Raw genomic sequence first — 12,219 nt, 5'->3', positions numbered from 1 at the left:
TCTCCAATTAACCACCAGAAAACCAGAGGTGGCGCCGTGGCTTAAGTGGTAGAGCGCTCCCCTTGAGCTGAAGAGCTGAGGGGCAGCGCCCGGGCCCAGAGTTCAAGCCCCACGGCTGACAAAATTAAAAAAAAAAAAAAAGTAGTTTGCAAAGAGATAGGGAAAATGTCAAGAAACATGTTACCCCAGTTCCACTGGAGGGCTCAGAACCCTGGCACCCAGGTTTCTGACTTCTCATGCCACCATTCCACGCTGGCCTCCCCAGCAGCTCTGGGGCCTGGGGCGAAGGCCCGGAACAGGCCCTTCCCGTCAAGTTCGGGGCCCCTATCCTCTCCCCGCGGCCGATCGCCGGGACCCGCGGCTCCGGGGCTGGGCGCCGGGCGGCACCGGGCAACACAAGCTCGGGTCCCTACAGCGGCCGTGGGAGCCGCTCGAGGGCCGGCGGCGGCGCGTCGTGCAGGAGGCCCGGGGAGAAGTTGGCGGCGCGGGCCCGGGCGCGGGCGGGGCGGGACAGGGCGGGACGGGGCGGGGCGCGCACGTGTGGAGACGAGTGCGTGTGCCCATCCGGCGGCCCGGACTACAAGTTCCAGGGTGCCCAGCGGCGCGCCCGGGTTCGCTGTCTGCGCCGCCCGCCGGTTCCAAGCAGGTCACCACCGGCTGGCACGAGCCGCCCGGTCCCCAAGTAGAGAAGGGAGCGACTCTCCCGAGCACCGGCCGCCGAGTCCAAGTGGGCGGGGACCCGCCTCGCGCCGCCCGCTCATGTCTCTGCGGAGCGCCGCGTCCGGCCGCCTGGCACCGCTGCGCGCCGCGGGGCAGCTGCTGGTCGTCGCCCCGCGCCCCCGGCCCGGCCCCTCGGCGGGGGCCACGCGAACCCGCGGCGCTGCGTGCGGCCCCCCGGCGTCCCCGGGCGCGCACGCCCCCCGCGCGTGGGCCTCGGCGGGAGTTGGGGCGTGGGGGGCGGCGGCGGCGGGGCGGAGAGCCGGGGTGCGCACCTGGGCCCCCCTGGCCATGGCGGCGAAGGTGGACCTGAGTACTTCCACCGACTGGAAGGAGGCCAAATGTAAGTGCGAGCCGCCGGCAGACACTTGGGGAAGTTGAGGCCCGCTCTGCCCTGGGATAGACACCCCCCCTCACTTCAGCCACGCTTCCCCTTCCCCAGATTCCCCCCCTCCCCCCTCCCCGCCCACCAGGTCTCATCTCCAGTCTGGGGCAGTGTGTAGCGCCTCACCCCTGCAATGAGTCCCAGGCACCCCCCCCCCCCGCAGGGAGCACCCAGGATCTCTCTACTCCTTCGTGCAGGGAGGGAAACTGAGGCCCGGAGCCAGAGCCTCTTCACCAAGGTCACTCGGTGGGGTTAGCAGAAGGAAGTTCTGTAGGACTCCTCGACCAACCCAGGGCTGGGCCTGGAGTAGCTCTCCCGGGGTGTCTGAGTGGCAGGTCTGTGGCCCGTGGCCCGCCTGGGTGAGGGGCAAGGTGGTTTCGTGGGGCGGCCTCCCATGGCAGCCTGCCCTGTACCCTCCCTCCCTGCCCATTCCCATGGCTGGCTTCGGGCCACCTGCTGGCGGTCTTTGCCCCATTCCTTCTGGACTGAAGTAAGAAGGCCAGGGGAAGGGAGAGCAGGTGGGAGGTAGGTGTGTGTGTGTGTGTGTGTGTGTGTGTGTATGTGTGTGTGTGTGCACGTGTGTGCGCGCACGTGCCTGCCAGGACCTCTGTACCCCCAAGAAGCAAATTGCTTCACCTTCTGGGTGAGCACGGGTGGTGGACCCGGCCTCCACTCCTGCACTGGCCAAGTCTCTGCCCTGGGGAGGGAAGAGCAGGGACCTGCCGAGCCCCAAATAGCTCTGCCTGGTACCCAGCTGCCCCTGCCCTTCAGGCCTGCCTGCTGGAGCAGCTTCTGCCCTCTAGATCCCGTTTCCAGAGCCCTAGGAGGGAAGCTCATTGGCTGGGCTGCTGGGGGGTGGGACCCTGAGCTGGGCAGGTGGCCTGACTGGCAGGGGTTGGGGATCAAGCAAGGTGGCCCGTTTGGGACTGGTGACAGTCGCTTTTGGCTCTGGGCCCTGGAGTCCTGAAGCACCAGATGCTACTCTAAACAGTCAGAACCTGTCACACTTTCAGTCCTGGCCCTGGAAAATGGCTCAGGACAGGAAGTGGGAGCTGCTGCTGGTGGTGGGGGACCCCTGGCAAGCAGGTGTCACTGTCTCTCCAGAGAATTTCTTCTTATTGGAGACCAGCTCCCTGGGTTGGTGCAAGGGCCAGAGAGGTGGGGCTGGTGCCTGTTTCTGGTTCTGCAAAAGTTTCTATGACTCAGTTCCCCTTCTCCCAGCTCCCCCCATCTGCCGGTGACCCTGAAAATAACAGGACCCCAGGAAGCCAAAGGGGGGGACCTGTGGGGTCCCAGTCTGCTGTGTTCTTGCTGTAGTTTTTCTCCTCTCTGCTGGAAGCTGAGATTCTTAACATTCCTTGAGCAAATTTGTGTCAAGTGCCTCCGGTGTGGCCTGTGTGTGCCAGAGATTCAGCTCCTCTGAACACCCAGGGCCGTCCCCAAGAAGCTTGTACTCTGGTAGGTGACAGGAATGTCTGGAGACGAGGGGCAGTAGGTGCTGTAAAGAAGCTGTTGATGATCTGGATGCTGGTGGCTCCCACCTGTTGAGCTTTAGTGCTCTACCACTTGACTTGAGCCACAGCTCCACTTCAGGTTTTCTGGTGGTTCATAAGGGTTTTATGGACTTTCCTGCCCATGAGATCCTCAGATCTCAGCCTCCTGAGTAGTTAGGATTATAGGCATGAATCACTGGTCTGGGCTATTCTTTTTTTTTTGTTGTTGGTTGTGGGCTTGAACTCTGGGTCTGGGCGCTGTCCCTCAGCTCTTCAGCTCAAGGCCAGTGCTCTATCACTTGAGCCACAGCTCCACTTCTGGTTTTTCTAAGTGCTTTATTGGAGATAAGAGTCTCATGGACTTTCCTGCCCAGGCTGGCTTTGCACCTGGATCCTCAGCTCTCAGCCTCCTGAGTAGCTAGGATTACAGGTGTGAGCCACCCGACACCTGGCTGGGCTATTCTCCTTTTGAAAGGCATTTTTGAGTTATATGGGAAGCTGCTCTGGCCCCACCCCACTCTAAGAGAAGAAAGGGTATTAACGTCTTCACACCTAGGTCCTACTCTGCCCTCCTGGAGCCTGACTCCAGTCTCGGAGATGGGACCAACAGCACCTGCTATGGGACAGCCCTCCCGGGCCCACTTCTGCGTGGGGCCTGGCGCCCCTGGCAGCTTGCAGGCCTCACCCCCAGGGCTCCCATCACTGCTTACGCTGAGCTTCCCCAGTGGTTGAGGAGTTTGTGGGCTCCAGCTGCAGACACACTGGGCAGGGGTGACTGCCGAGTAGGTACAGTTTCCAGGCACACCTGGGCAAGTAGCCTTGGCATTGTCTTGGTGTGGACCGTGGGGGGGGGGTCCACACGTCACTGAGTTCCGGGCACCCCCATCTTACTGGCCCTGCCACCCTGCATCCTGCGGAAGCGTGGCTCCCTGGCACCCAGCCTACCCTTGCCTCTCTCCACCCCATCTTGCATAGTGCCATAAAGATGCTTCTTAAAACACATCATTGAATTCCCGTTTGCCCGTCGCACTTTATGACTCTGGCGGAGCCTGCTTCTTCCCGCCCAGCTTTCGTGCCCAGAGCTCCTGGAAGCTTCAGCTCGGGTCAGGCCTCCCATCAAAATTTACGGCGAGTATCTTTTTACAACACCTGTCTCAGTGAGCTGTGAAATATACTTGCCTTTCCAAAACTGAAAGAAAATGAAAATGCAGGTTTTACATCTTTTAGAAAAAATAAATAAAGTGCACTTGTGCTTTAAGTCCACATCTGTCCTGACACGTGAGAGGGCGGTGGGGCGCCGGGCTCCAGCTTCTCCTTGCGGAGATGGAGATAGGTATGGGGGTTTGGCCCCTGACATGGGAAGTTGGGGTGATGAATGTGGTGCATGGTCCTCCAGGTGGAGAAAAATCACAATTGGCACTGAGGTACCAGTGGCTCACGCCTGTAATCCTAGCTACTGAGGAGGCTGAAATCTGAGGATCGTGGGTGGAAGCCAGCTCAGGCATGAATGTCTGTGAGACCCTTATTTCCAATTAACCACCAACAAAGGTGGAAGTGGAACTGTGGCTCAAGTGATAGAGTACTATCAGTGAGCAAAAAAAGCTCAAAGACAGCACCCGGTCCCTAAGTTTAAGTCCCAGGACTAGAACAACAAAAAGCCACAGATACCAGTAGCTCACGCCTGTAATCCTAGCTACTCAGGAGACTGAGATCTGAGACTCATAGTTCAGAGCCGGCCCAGGCAAGGAAATCTTTGAGACTCTTATCTGCAATGAGCTACCAGAAAACCAGAAGTGGAGCTGTGGTTCAAAGTGGTAGAGTGCTATCTTTGAGCACAAAGGAGCTCAGGGACAGTGCCCAGGCTCTGAGTTCAAGCCCCATGACCACCAAAAAAAAAAAAAAAAAGAATCACACTTGGCTTTTTCTTCTCCCATAGATCAGACCAGGCCAGAGCCTCATAGTAATTGAGACACAGCTCCCGGCATGCCTGGCTTTTTGAGTCTAAGGCATGCACTGGGGCCTGGCCCAGGCAGGGACGGGTTGACTGATGTCCCCAAGGTCAGCACCAAGTGACTGGCACCAGTGCCAGTGTGCAGTCTCTGGATGGCAGGGCCGACATTGGGCCCTGAGGCCAGGCCATGGAAGACAGCCCCACCCCACGTTCCTTTCATTGCTGCGTCCAGGGACACGTCCCACTGCCTCGCTCTAACCCAACATGGAAACAGCTGACACAGGATGTCTGCTAGCAGACCTGGGGTGTCCCTGGGCATCATGAGATGCCCAGGGCCTGTGCCAGCTGGTGCCTCAGCATGTGTGCCACCTGCGGTGGGTTGTCTGCTGGCTGAGCAGACCACCGGTATTGTAGCAGCTCACTTGGGCTCTGGCTCTGCCCTCCAGTTGACACAAAATGTTTATTCTCCCATTTTTTTTCCATCCTAGACTGGGACTCCAACTCGCTATCTGACTCTTCACACTCATTGGCAGGTGCCCTACCCCTGAGCCACTCCTCCACAGCGCCACTTCCGGTTTTCTGGTAGTTCATTGGAGATAAGAGTCTCATGGATGTTCCTGCCCAGGTTGGCTTTGAACCATGATCCTCAGATCTCAGCCTCCTGAGTAGCTAAGGTTACAGGTGTGAGCTACCGGCACCTGGGTCTCAATATTTGTTGTTGAAGTCAAGGTCTGTAAGTTAGGTAGGCATTGAGCTCAATCCTCATGTGTCTGCCTCCCAAGCACTGGGATTGCAGGCATCCTCACATGGTTGGTGCCACGTCGTGTCTTGCTTTGCCTTGTTCTCTAGTTCTCTTGTTCCTGGGCGGAGCCGGCATATGGGTGTTGTAATATGAAACATGGTGTGCATCCTGCTTTGCTGCCACCTTCTTTCTGTTGGCCCCATGGAGAATGGTCACGGGGCAGCGCCTGCCTGGTCCGTGCAGAGGTGAGGAGATGCAGCTGGAGGCTGAGCATCTCGCTAGTGTGGAGGGGGGCTCCGAGGTGGACTGGGCTGCTCTCCCTTACTCGGCAGCAGGTGTTAGTCTCCCTCCTTTTTGCTCCTCCCCCCACCTCTGCACCCACACCTCTCTACCTGGGAGACTCATCTCTTTGGCCAACTTACCTTCAGCCTCAGGTCTCACTTCACCCATTTATTGATTCATCCTGCAATCATGCTGTGCATGGATTTGTCTGTCTGGGCTGGTTTTGATCCGAGATCCTCAGATCTCAGTCTCCTGAGTAGCTAGTATTACAGATGTGAACCATTGGCACCTGGCTTTACCTGACTGAGAACTGAATGGTGTATGGCCAGGGATGGGGGGAGGTGTGTTTAGGAGGAGGTTGGGGACAGAAATAGGGGTGGTCACGTGGGCCAGACCTTAAGCTTAGGGAACTGGGTCTTACAGAAGAAGGATAGGATCTGGTTTGTAGTCCTAGGCTCAAGCCTGTAATCCTAGCTACTTGGGAGGCTGCGATCTGAGGATTGTGATACAAAGCCAGCCTGGGCAGGAAAGTCCCTAAAGCTCTTATTCACATTTAGCCAGCAAAAAGTCATAAGTGAGGGTGTGGTTGCCTTGATTGGGAAAAGCTAAGTGAATGCAAGGTCCTGAGTTAAAGCCCCAATACTTGCTAGCACACACAAAAAATATAGTCCTGGGCTCCCTGGGCATCTGTGAGGAAAAGGGCAAAGGGGAGATGCATGCTATGCTGGGGACAGATGGGGGACCAGGAAGTGACAAGGGGGCTCGCCCCAGGGGGTGAGAGGAAGGCTTGGTTTCTGGAGTATTGTGGGTAAATCTGCACCTGGATGGGCGAATTCTGATCACCGTGGTGAGGTGATCTTTTCTTTTGTGTGTGTGTGGGGGGGGCGGATTTTGCTGGTTAATTGGAGACGATATTCTCACAGAATTACCTGCCTGGGCTGACTTGGAACTGTGATCCTCAGATCCCAGTTTTCTGAGTAACTAGGATTACAGGCGTGAGCCAGAGATGCTGGCTCATTGTGGTGCTCTTGACTTTGACCTTGGTCTTGGTGGATCAAGGGGTGGGCGGCTGGGAGGTGGGAGGAGGAGCCGGAGGAGGCCTGGGAAGGAAGGCTGGAGGTAGCTGCCGCTGGAATGTGGGGCTGTTGGAGGGCAGTCAGGGCAGCGAGGTGGGCGTGGAGCAGAGGCAGGGGAGCTGAGGGAGCACTAGAGGGTGAGCCAGTCTCAGGGAGGAAGGGCCCTCCTGTCCAATGACCTGAGGGAGGGCAGACAAGGTGCGGGTGGCAGGCAGGCTTGGGGGGCGGGGGAGGGGAAGTGGCCTCAGGTGACTGGTTTCTGAGTGTATGTTGGCAGGGGGTCCATTTCCTTGGCTCTGGAACTTAGAGGAAGGCTCTAACCCCAGGACCCCCTCCCTCCTCCGCCCCAGGAACCTGCCTGCACTCCTGGACACAGAGCAGAATGGTTGGGTCACTTCTCTACCCTTCTCCATCAGGCCCCAGAACCTCAACTGTACCTTTGACCCCTAGACCTGGTGTCCAGTGGTGTCTCAAATAGTTATTAACCATTCCACAGGCAAACTGCCAGCCAGGGGCAGAGCCCCCGTGTGGCCTCCCCTGCACCGTGCGGCTCCAGCCTCTGACAGGCGCTGCCAGCCAAGCCCATCTGCTGAGAAGCAGGAGCAGGAGATGGCCCCCTCCACACCCCAGCCCTGTGCCCCGTCCCAGATCTGCACCCTGCCCCAGGAAAGGTGCCTTTAGGTGAGGCCTGGGCTGTTCCTCAGCTGCTGGGGTCCTGAGCCTCTGGGGAGGAGGGGCTCTGGATTTAGAGGTGCCACAGGAAGCCCTTTCCTCATTGAAAGAATAAAAGGGTGGGGCATATGTACAACACACACGCACACATACATGCACACACACACACACACACAGAGGGTCTGATCTTTGGGGAGCAATCTTTTTTTTTGGGGGGGGTCTGAACTCTGGGCCTGGGCGCTGTCCCTCAGCTCTTCAGCTCAAGGCTAGCGCTCTACCACTTGAGCCACAGCGCCACTTCCAGCTTTTTTTTCTTTTTGGCTTATGTGGTGCTGCGGAATCGAACCCAGGGCCTCAGGCATGCAAGGCAAGCGCTCTACCACTGAGCCACCTTCCCAGCTGGGGAGCAATCTTAAGCTGTATCTAGTGAAATAATTTTGTTTTCTGGTTACCCATATTCGGACTTGAACTCAGGGTCTTGTGCTCTTTTTTTTTTTTTTTGGTCGTGGGGCCTGACTCTGGACCTGGACACTGTCCCTCAGCTTTTCAGCTCAAGGCTAGCGCTCTACCACTTGAGCCGCAGCACCACTTCCGGCTTTTTCTGCCGGAAACCCAGGGCCTCGTGCACGCAAGGCAAGCACTCTGCCACTGAGCCACCTTCCCAGCCCCATGCTCTTTTTTTTTTTTTTGCATAAGGCTAGTGCTCTACCACTTGAGCCACATCTTACTGCCCCTTCCATCTTTTTTGCTGGTTTCTTGAGTTCTGTTGGCTTGCTCCATCTGGAGAGCCAGCCCATGGTGGGGGGGGGACCGGGCTAGCTGAGCCTGGGCACACAGGTAGCTTCAGGCCGGCAGGGGGCACCCATGAGCTGTATGTCTGCACCTTTGCTGGCCGAAGCCCCTGGGGGGAGCTCGGGTTTCTCCGTCTGGTGCCCACAAAGGGAAGGAAGGGGACCAAGGGCCAGAGCTGCCGTGGGAAGAACCAGCTTGGAACTCAAGTTAGGGAAGCTGTGGGGTCTTAACTCCCCACACTGCTCACTCACTGTGTGACCTGGGGTGACCTCCCAAACCCCTCTTTCTCCTTCCAAAGTGGGGGGCCACCTGCCCCAGCTGGGCAGCTATCCCTGGGGAGCCCTCAGCTGGCGTTGACCACAGGCTTAGGATCTGCTTGGCCCCTAATTTTATTTATTTATTAATTTATTAATTTTTGTTGGTTGTGGGGCCTGAACTCAGGGCCTGGGCGCTGTGCTTCAGCTCTTTAGTGCTCTACCACTTGAGCACAGCGCCACCTCTGGTTTTCTGGTGTTTTTTTTTTTGTTTTTTTTTTTTTTTGGGTCCGGTCGTGGGGCCTGAACTCTGGGCCTGGGCGCTGTCCCTCAGGTCTTCAGCTCAAGGCGAGCGCTCTACCACTTGAGCTACAGCGCCACTTCCGGTTTTCTGGTGGTTTATTGGAGATAGGAGTCTCACGGTCTCTCCTGCCCGGGCTGGCTTTGAACCACGATCCTCAGATCTCAGCCTCCTGAGTAGCTAGGATTACAGGCGTGAGCCACCAGCGCCCGGCACTTCCAGCTTTTTTCTTTTTTGCTCATGTGGTGCTGAGGAATCGAACCCAGGGCCTCATGCATGCAAGGCAAGCGCTCTATCACTGAGCCACCTTCCCAGCCCCTCTGGTGGTTTATTGGAGATAAGAGTCTCTTGGCCGAGTGCTGGTGGCTCACGCCTGTAATCCTAGCTACTCAAGAGGCTGAGATCCGAGGATCACGGTTCAAAGCCAGCCCAGGCAGGAGAGACCTTGAGACTCCTATCTCCATAAACCACCAGAAAACCGGAAGTGGCGCTGTAGCTCAAGTGGTAGAGCGCTCGCCTTGAGCTGAAGAGCTGAGGGACAGCGCCCAGGCCCAGAGTTCAAGCCCCACGGCCGACAAAAAAAAAAGAGTCTCTTGGACTTTTCTGCCCAGGCTGACTTTGAACTGCGTTCCTTAGATCTCAGCCTCCTGAGTAGCTAGGATGACAGGTGTGAGCCACCACCCCCAGCCCATGTAGATGTTTGGGACAGATGTAATGTGGTAACAGCAATGACCTTGTCACCAACTCATAACGATGCTTTCCGTCTTCCTGGCTTTGCCTGTGTGTTTTGAAATTATTTCATGGATCGTGTAAATGGAGAAACTATGGGCTCAGAGAGAGGTGTCAACAGCCAGAGTGTGTATGTGTGTGTGTGTCTCTGTGTGTGTATGTCTGTGTGTCTGTATGAGTATGTCAGTACTGGGGCTTGAACTCTGGGTCCTAGGCTCTTATTTGGCTTTTTTTCCATTCAAGGCTGGTGTTCTACCATTGAGCCACAGCTCCACTTCTGGTTTGCTGGTTATTTGGAAATAAGAGTCTCACTGAGCCAGGCGCCGGTGGCTCACACCTGTAATCCTAGCTACTCAGGAGGCTGAGATCTGAGGATCACGGTTCAAAGCCAGTCCAGGCAGGAAAGTCTGAGAGACTCTTCAATAAACCACTTAGAAAACCGGAAGTGGAGCTGTGGCTCAAGAGGTAGAGTGCTAGCCTTGAGCTGAAGAGCTGAGGAACAACACCCAGGCCCAGAGTTCAAGCCCCAAGACTAACCAAAAAAAAAAAAAAAAAAAAAAAGAGTCTCACTGACTGCTCAGGCTGGCTTTGACAGTAATTCTCATATCTCAGTCTTCTGAGTAGCTAGCATTATCCACATGAGCTACCTGTGCTTTGAGTTCTGAACAGGGTCTGCAGGGCCTAAGTGATTCCCTGGACCTCAGTTTCTTCTTCAGCAATGAGGGTGGGGTAAGATACTGGGTGGGGGGGGAGGGGCGGGGGAGTGCTGCCCCTGTCCCCAGCCTGCCTCCACTCACCTCTGCTGTGAAAAGGTAGCTGGGAGGGCTGGCTTGCTTGTGGCTGGAGTGCTCAGGAGGAGGGGTAGGAGGAGGGGGCCTGGGTGTTAGCTGCCCTGGACCCCGATCCTCCCCAGGTGTCCTGACTCTCCTTCTCCCCCGCCCCCCACCCAGCCTTTCTGAAGGGCCTGAGCGATAAGCAGAGGGAGGAGCATTACTTCTGCAAAGACTTCGTCAGGCTGAAGAAGATCCCCACATGGAAGGAGATGGCGAAAGGTAGGCCCGCCTGCTGCCGCCCAGGAGGCCCCTTCTCACTGAGGCTTGTAAAACTCTGCCGGGAAGACTCCAGGGGCACTGCTTGAGTGCTTGCCCTGCGCTGTCACCTCGTTTAATTATTAACACCGCCCGAGGCCAGTGCAGTTTGTATCCCCAGGACCCTCAGGAAGCCGGCCCTAGACCATGTAAGCCACCTGCTGCTGATTACCTGGTTGTTGGGGCTGGAATTGGAAGCTGTGGTGGGCTGGTTTGCAGTGGGAGGGCTTGGATGAGATACCAGGCCTCGGATGCGGCCTGGCCCCCTCAGACCCTGGGGCAAGTCACTGCCCTCCCCCAGCCTCACGCTCTCCTGTACTAGGGCTTGAACTCAGGGCCTGGGCTTTGTCCCTTAGCTTTATTTATTTATTTATTTATTTTTGTTGTTGTTGGTCTGGGGTTTGAGCTCTGGGCCTGGGCGCTGTCCCTCAGCTCTTCAGAAGAGCTTAAGGGAGTGCTCTACCACTTGAGGCACTGCACCACTTCCGGTTTTCTAATGTTTTTTTTGGAGATAAGAGTCTAATGGGGGCTGGGAAGGTGGCCCAGTGGTAGAGTGCTTGCCTTGCATGCATGAGGCCCTGGGTTCGATTCCTCAGCACCGCATAAGCAAAAAGCCAGAAGTGGCACTGTGGCTCAAGTGGTAGAGCGCTAGCCTTGAGCTGAAGAGCTGAGGGACAGCGCCCAGGCCCAGAGTTCAGGCCCCACAACCGGACCCAAAAAAAAAAAAAAAAAAAAAGAGTCTAATGGGGGCTGGGAAGGTGGCTCAGTGGTAGAGTGCTTGCCTTGCATGCACGAGGCCCTGGGTTCAATTCCTCAGCACCACGTAAGCAAAAAGAAAAAAGCCGGAAGTGGCGCTGTGGCTCAAGTGGTAGAGCGCTAGCCTTGAGCTGAAGAGCTGAGGGACAGCGCCCAGGCCCAGAGTTCAGGCCCCGCGACCCGACCCCCCCCCCCCAAAAAAAAAAAAAAGAGTCTTATGGACTTTTTTCCCCAGGCTTGCTTTGAACAGCAATCCTCAGATCTCAGCCTCCTGAGTAGCTAGGATTACAGGTGTGAGCCGCATGCACCTGACTTTTTTTTTTCTTTTTTTTGCTCATGCTCTACTTTTGGCTTTCTTTTTCCTCCTCCTCTTCCTCCTCTTCCTCCTCCTCCTCTTCCTCCTCCTCTTCCTCCTCTTCCTCCTACTCCTCTTCCTCTTCCTCCTTCTCCTCCTCTTCCTCTTCTTCCTTCTTTTCTGGTTAACTGGAGATGAGATTCATAGACTTTCCTAGGCTGGCTTTGAATCTCAAGTCTTGGATCTCAGCCTCCTCACTAGCTAGGATTACAGATGTGAGCCACCAGCACCAGCCTCACTTTGCACATTGAGTAATGGCATCAGTTTTTTGTTTTTTGTTTTTGGTTCGGTCGTGGGGCTTGAACTCTGGGCCTGAGCCCTGTCCCTCAGCTCTTCAGCTCAAAGCTAGAGCTCTACCACTGGAGCTACAGTGTCACTTCCGGTGTTCTGATGGCTTATTGGAGATAAGAGTTTCACTGTCTTTCCTGCCCGGGCTGGCTTTAAACCTTGATGCTCAGATCTCATCCTCCTGAGTAGCTATGGTGACAGGCGTGAGCCACCGGCGCCCGGCTGGCATCAGTTTTGTCCCTGCCCTGGCACGGTTAGGAAGGTCCCCAGACACCTGGCACCCAGCATGCGCGAACTCGGTATGGGCTGTCACCATCGCAAGCTGCCCTGAGGTTGGG

The 12,219-nt window shown here is 56.5% G+C and overlaps 1 protein-coding gene across 2 annotated transcripts in view; it reads left to right on the top strand.

The window, feature by feature from the left end:
* Nucleotides 1–638: 638 nt before the first annotated feature.
* Macrod1 (mono-ADP ribosylhydrolase 1) overlaps nt 639–12,219 on the top strand; it is a 140,812-nt gene continuing 129,231 nt past the window's right edge. For both annotated transcript variants that reach the window (XM_070017951.1, XM_070017952.1), the window contains exons 1-2: nt 639–1,060; nt 10,345–10,446. In XM_070017951.1, the coding sequence (XP_069874052.1) occupies nt 760–1,060; nt 10,345–10,446 (403 nt within the window). In that variant the 5' untranslated portion in view covers nt 639–759. The remainder of the gene's footprint in view (nt 1,061–10,344; nt 10,447–12,219) is intronic.

Source organism: Dipodomys merriami, unplaced genomic scaffold (assembly GCF_024711535.1).
Source record: "Dipodomys merriami isolate MVZ:Mamm:240054 unplaced genomic scaffold, mDipMer1.0.p SCAF_128, whole genome shotgun sequence".
NCBI lineage: Eukaryota > Metazoa > Chordata > Mammalia > Rodentia > Heteromyidae > Dipodomys > Dipodomys merriami.
The sequence above is the reverse complement of the archived record's forward strand: the minus strand, read 5'-3'. Positions and strand labels throughout refer to the sequence as shown.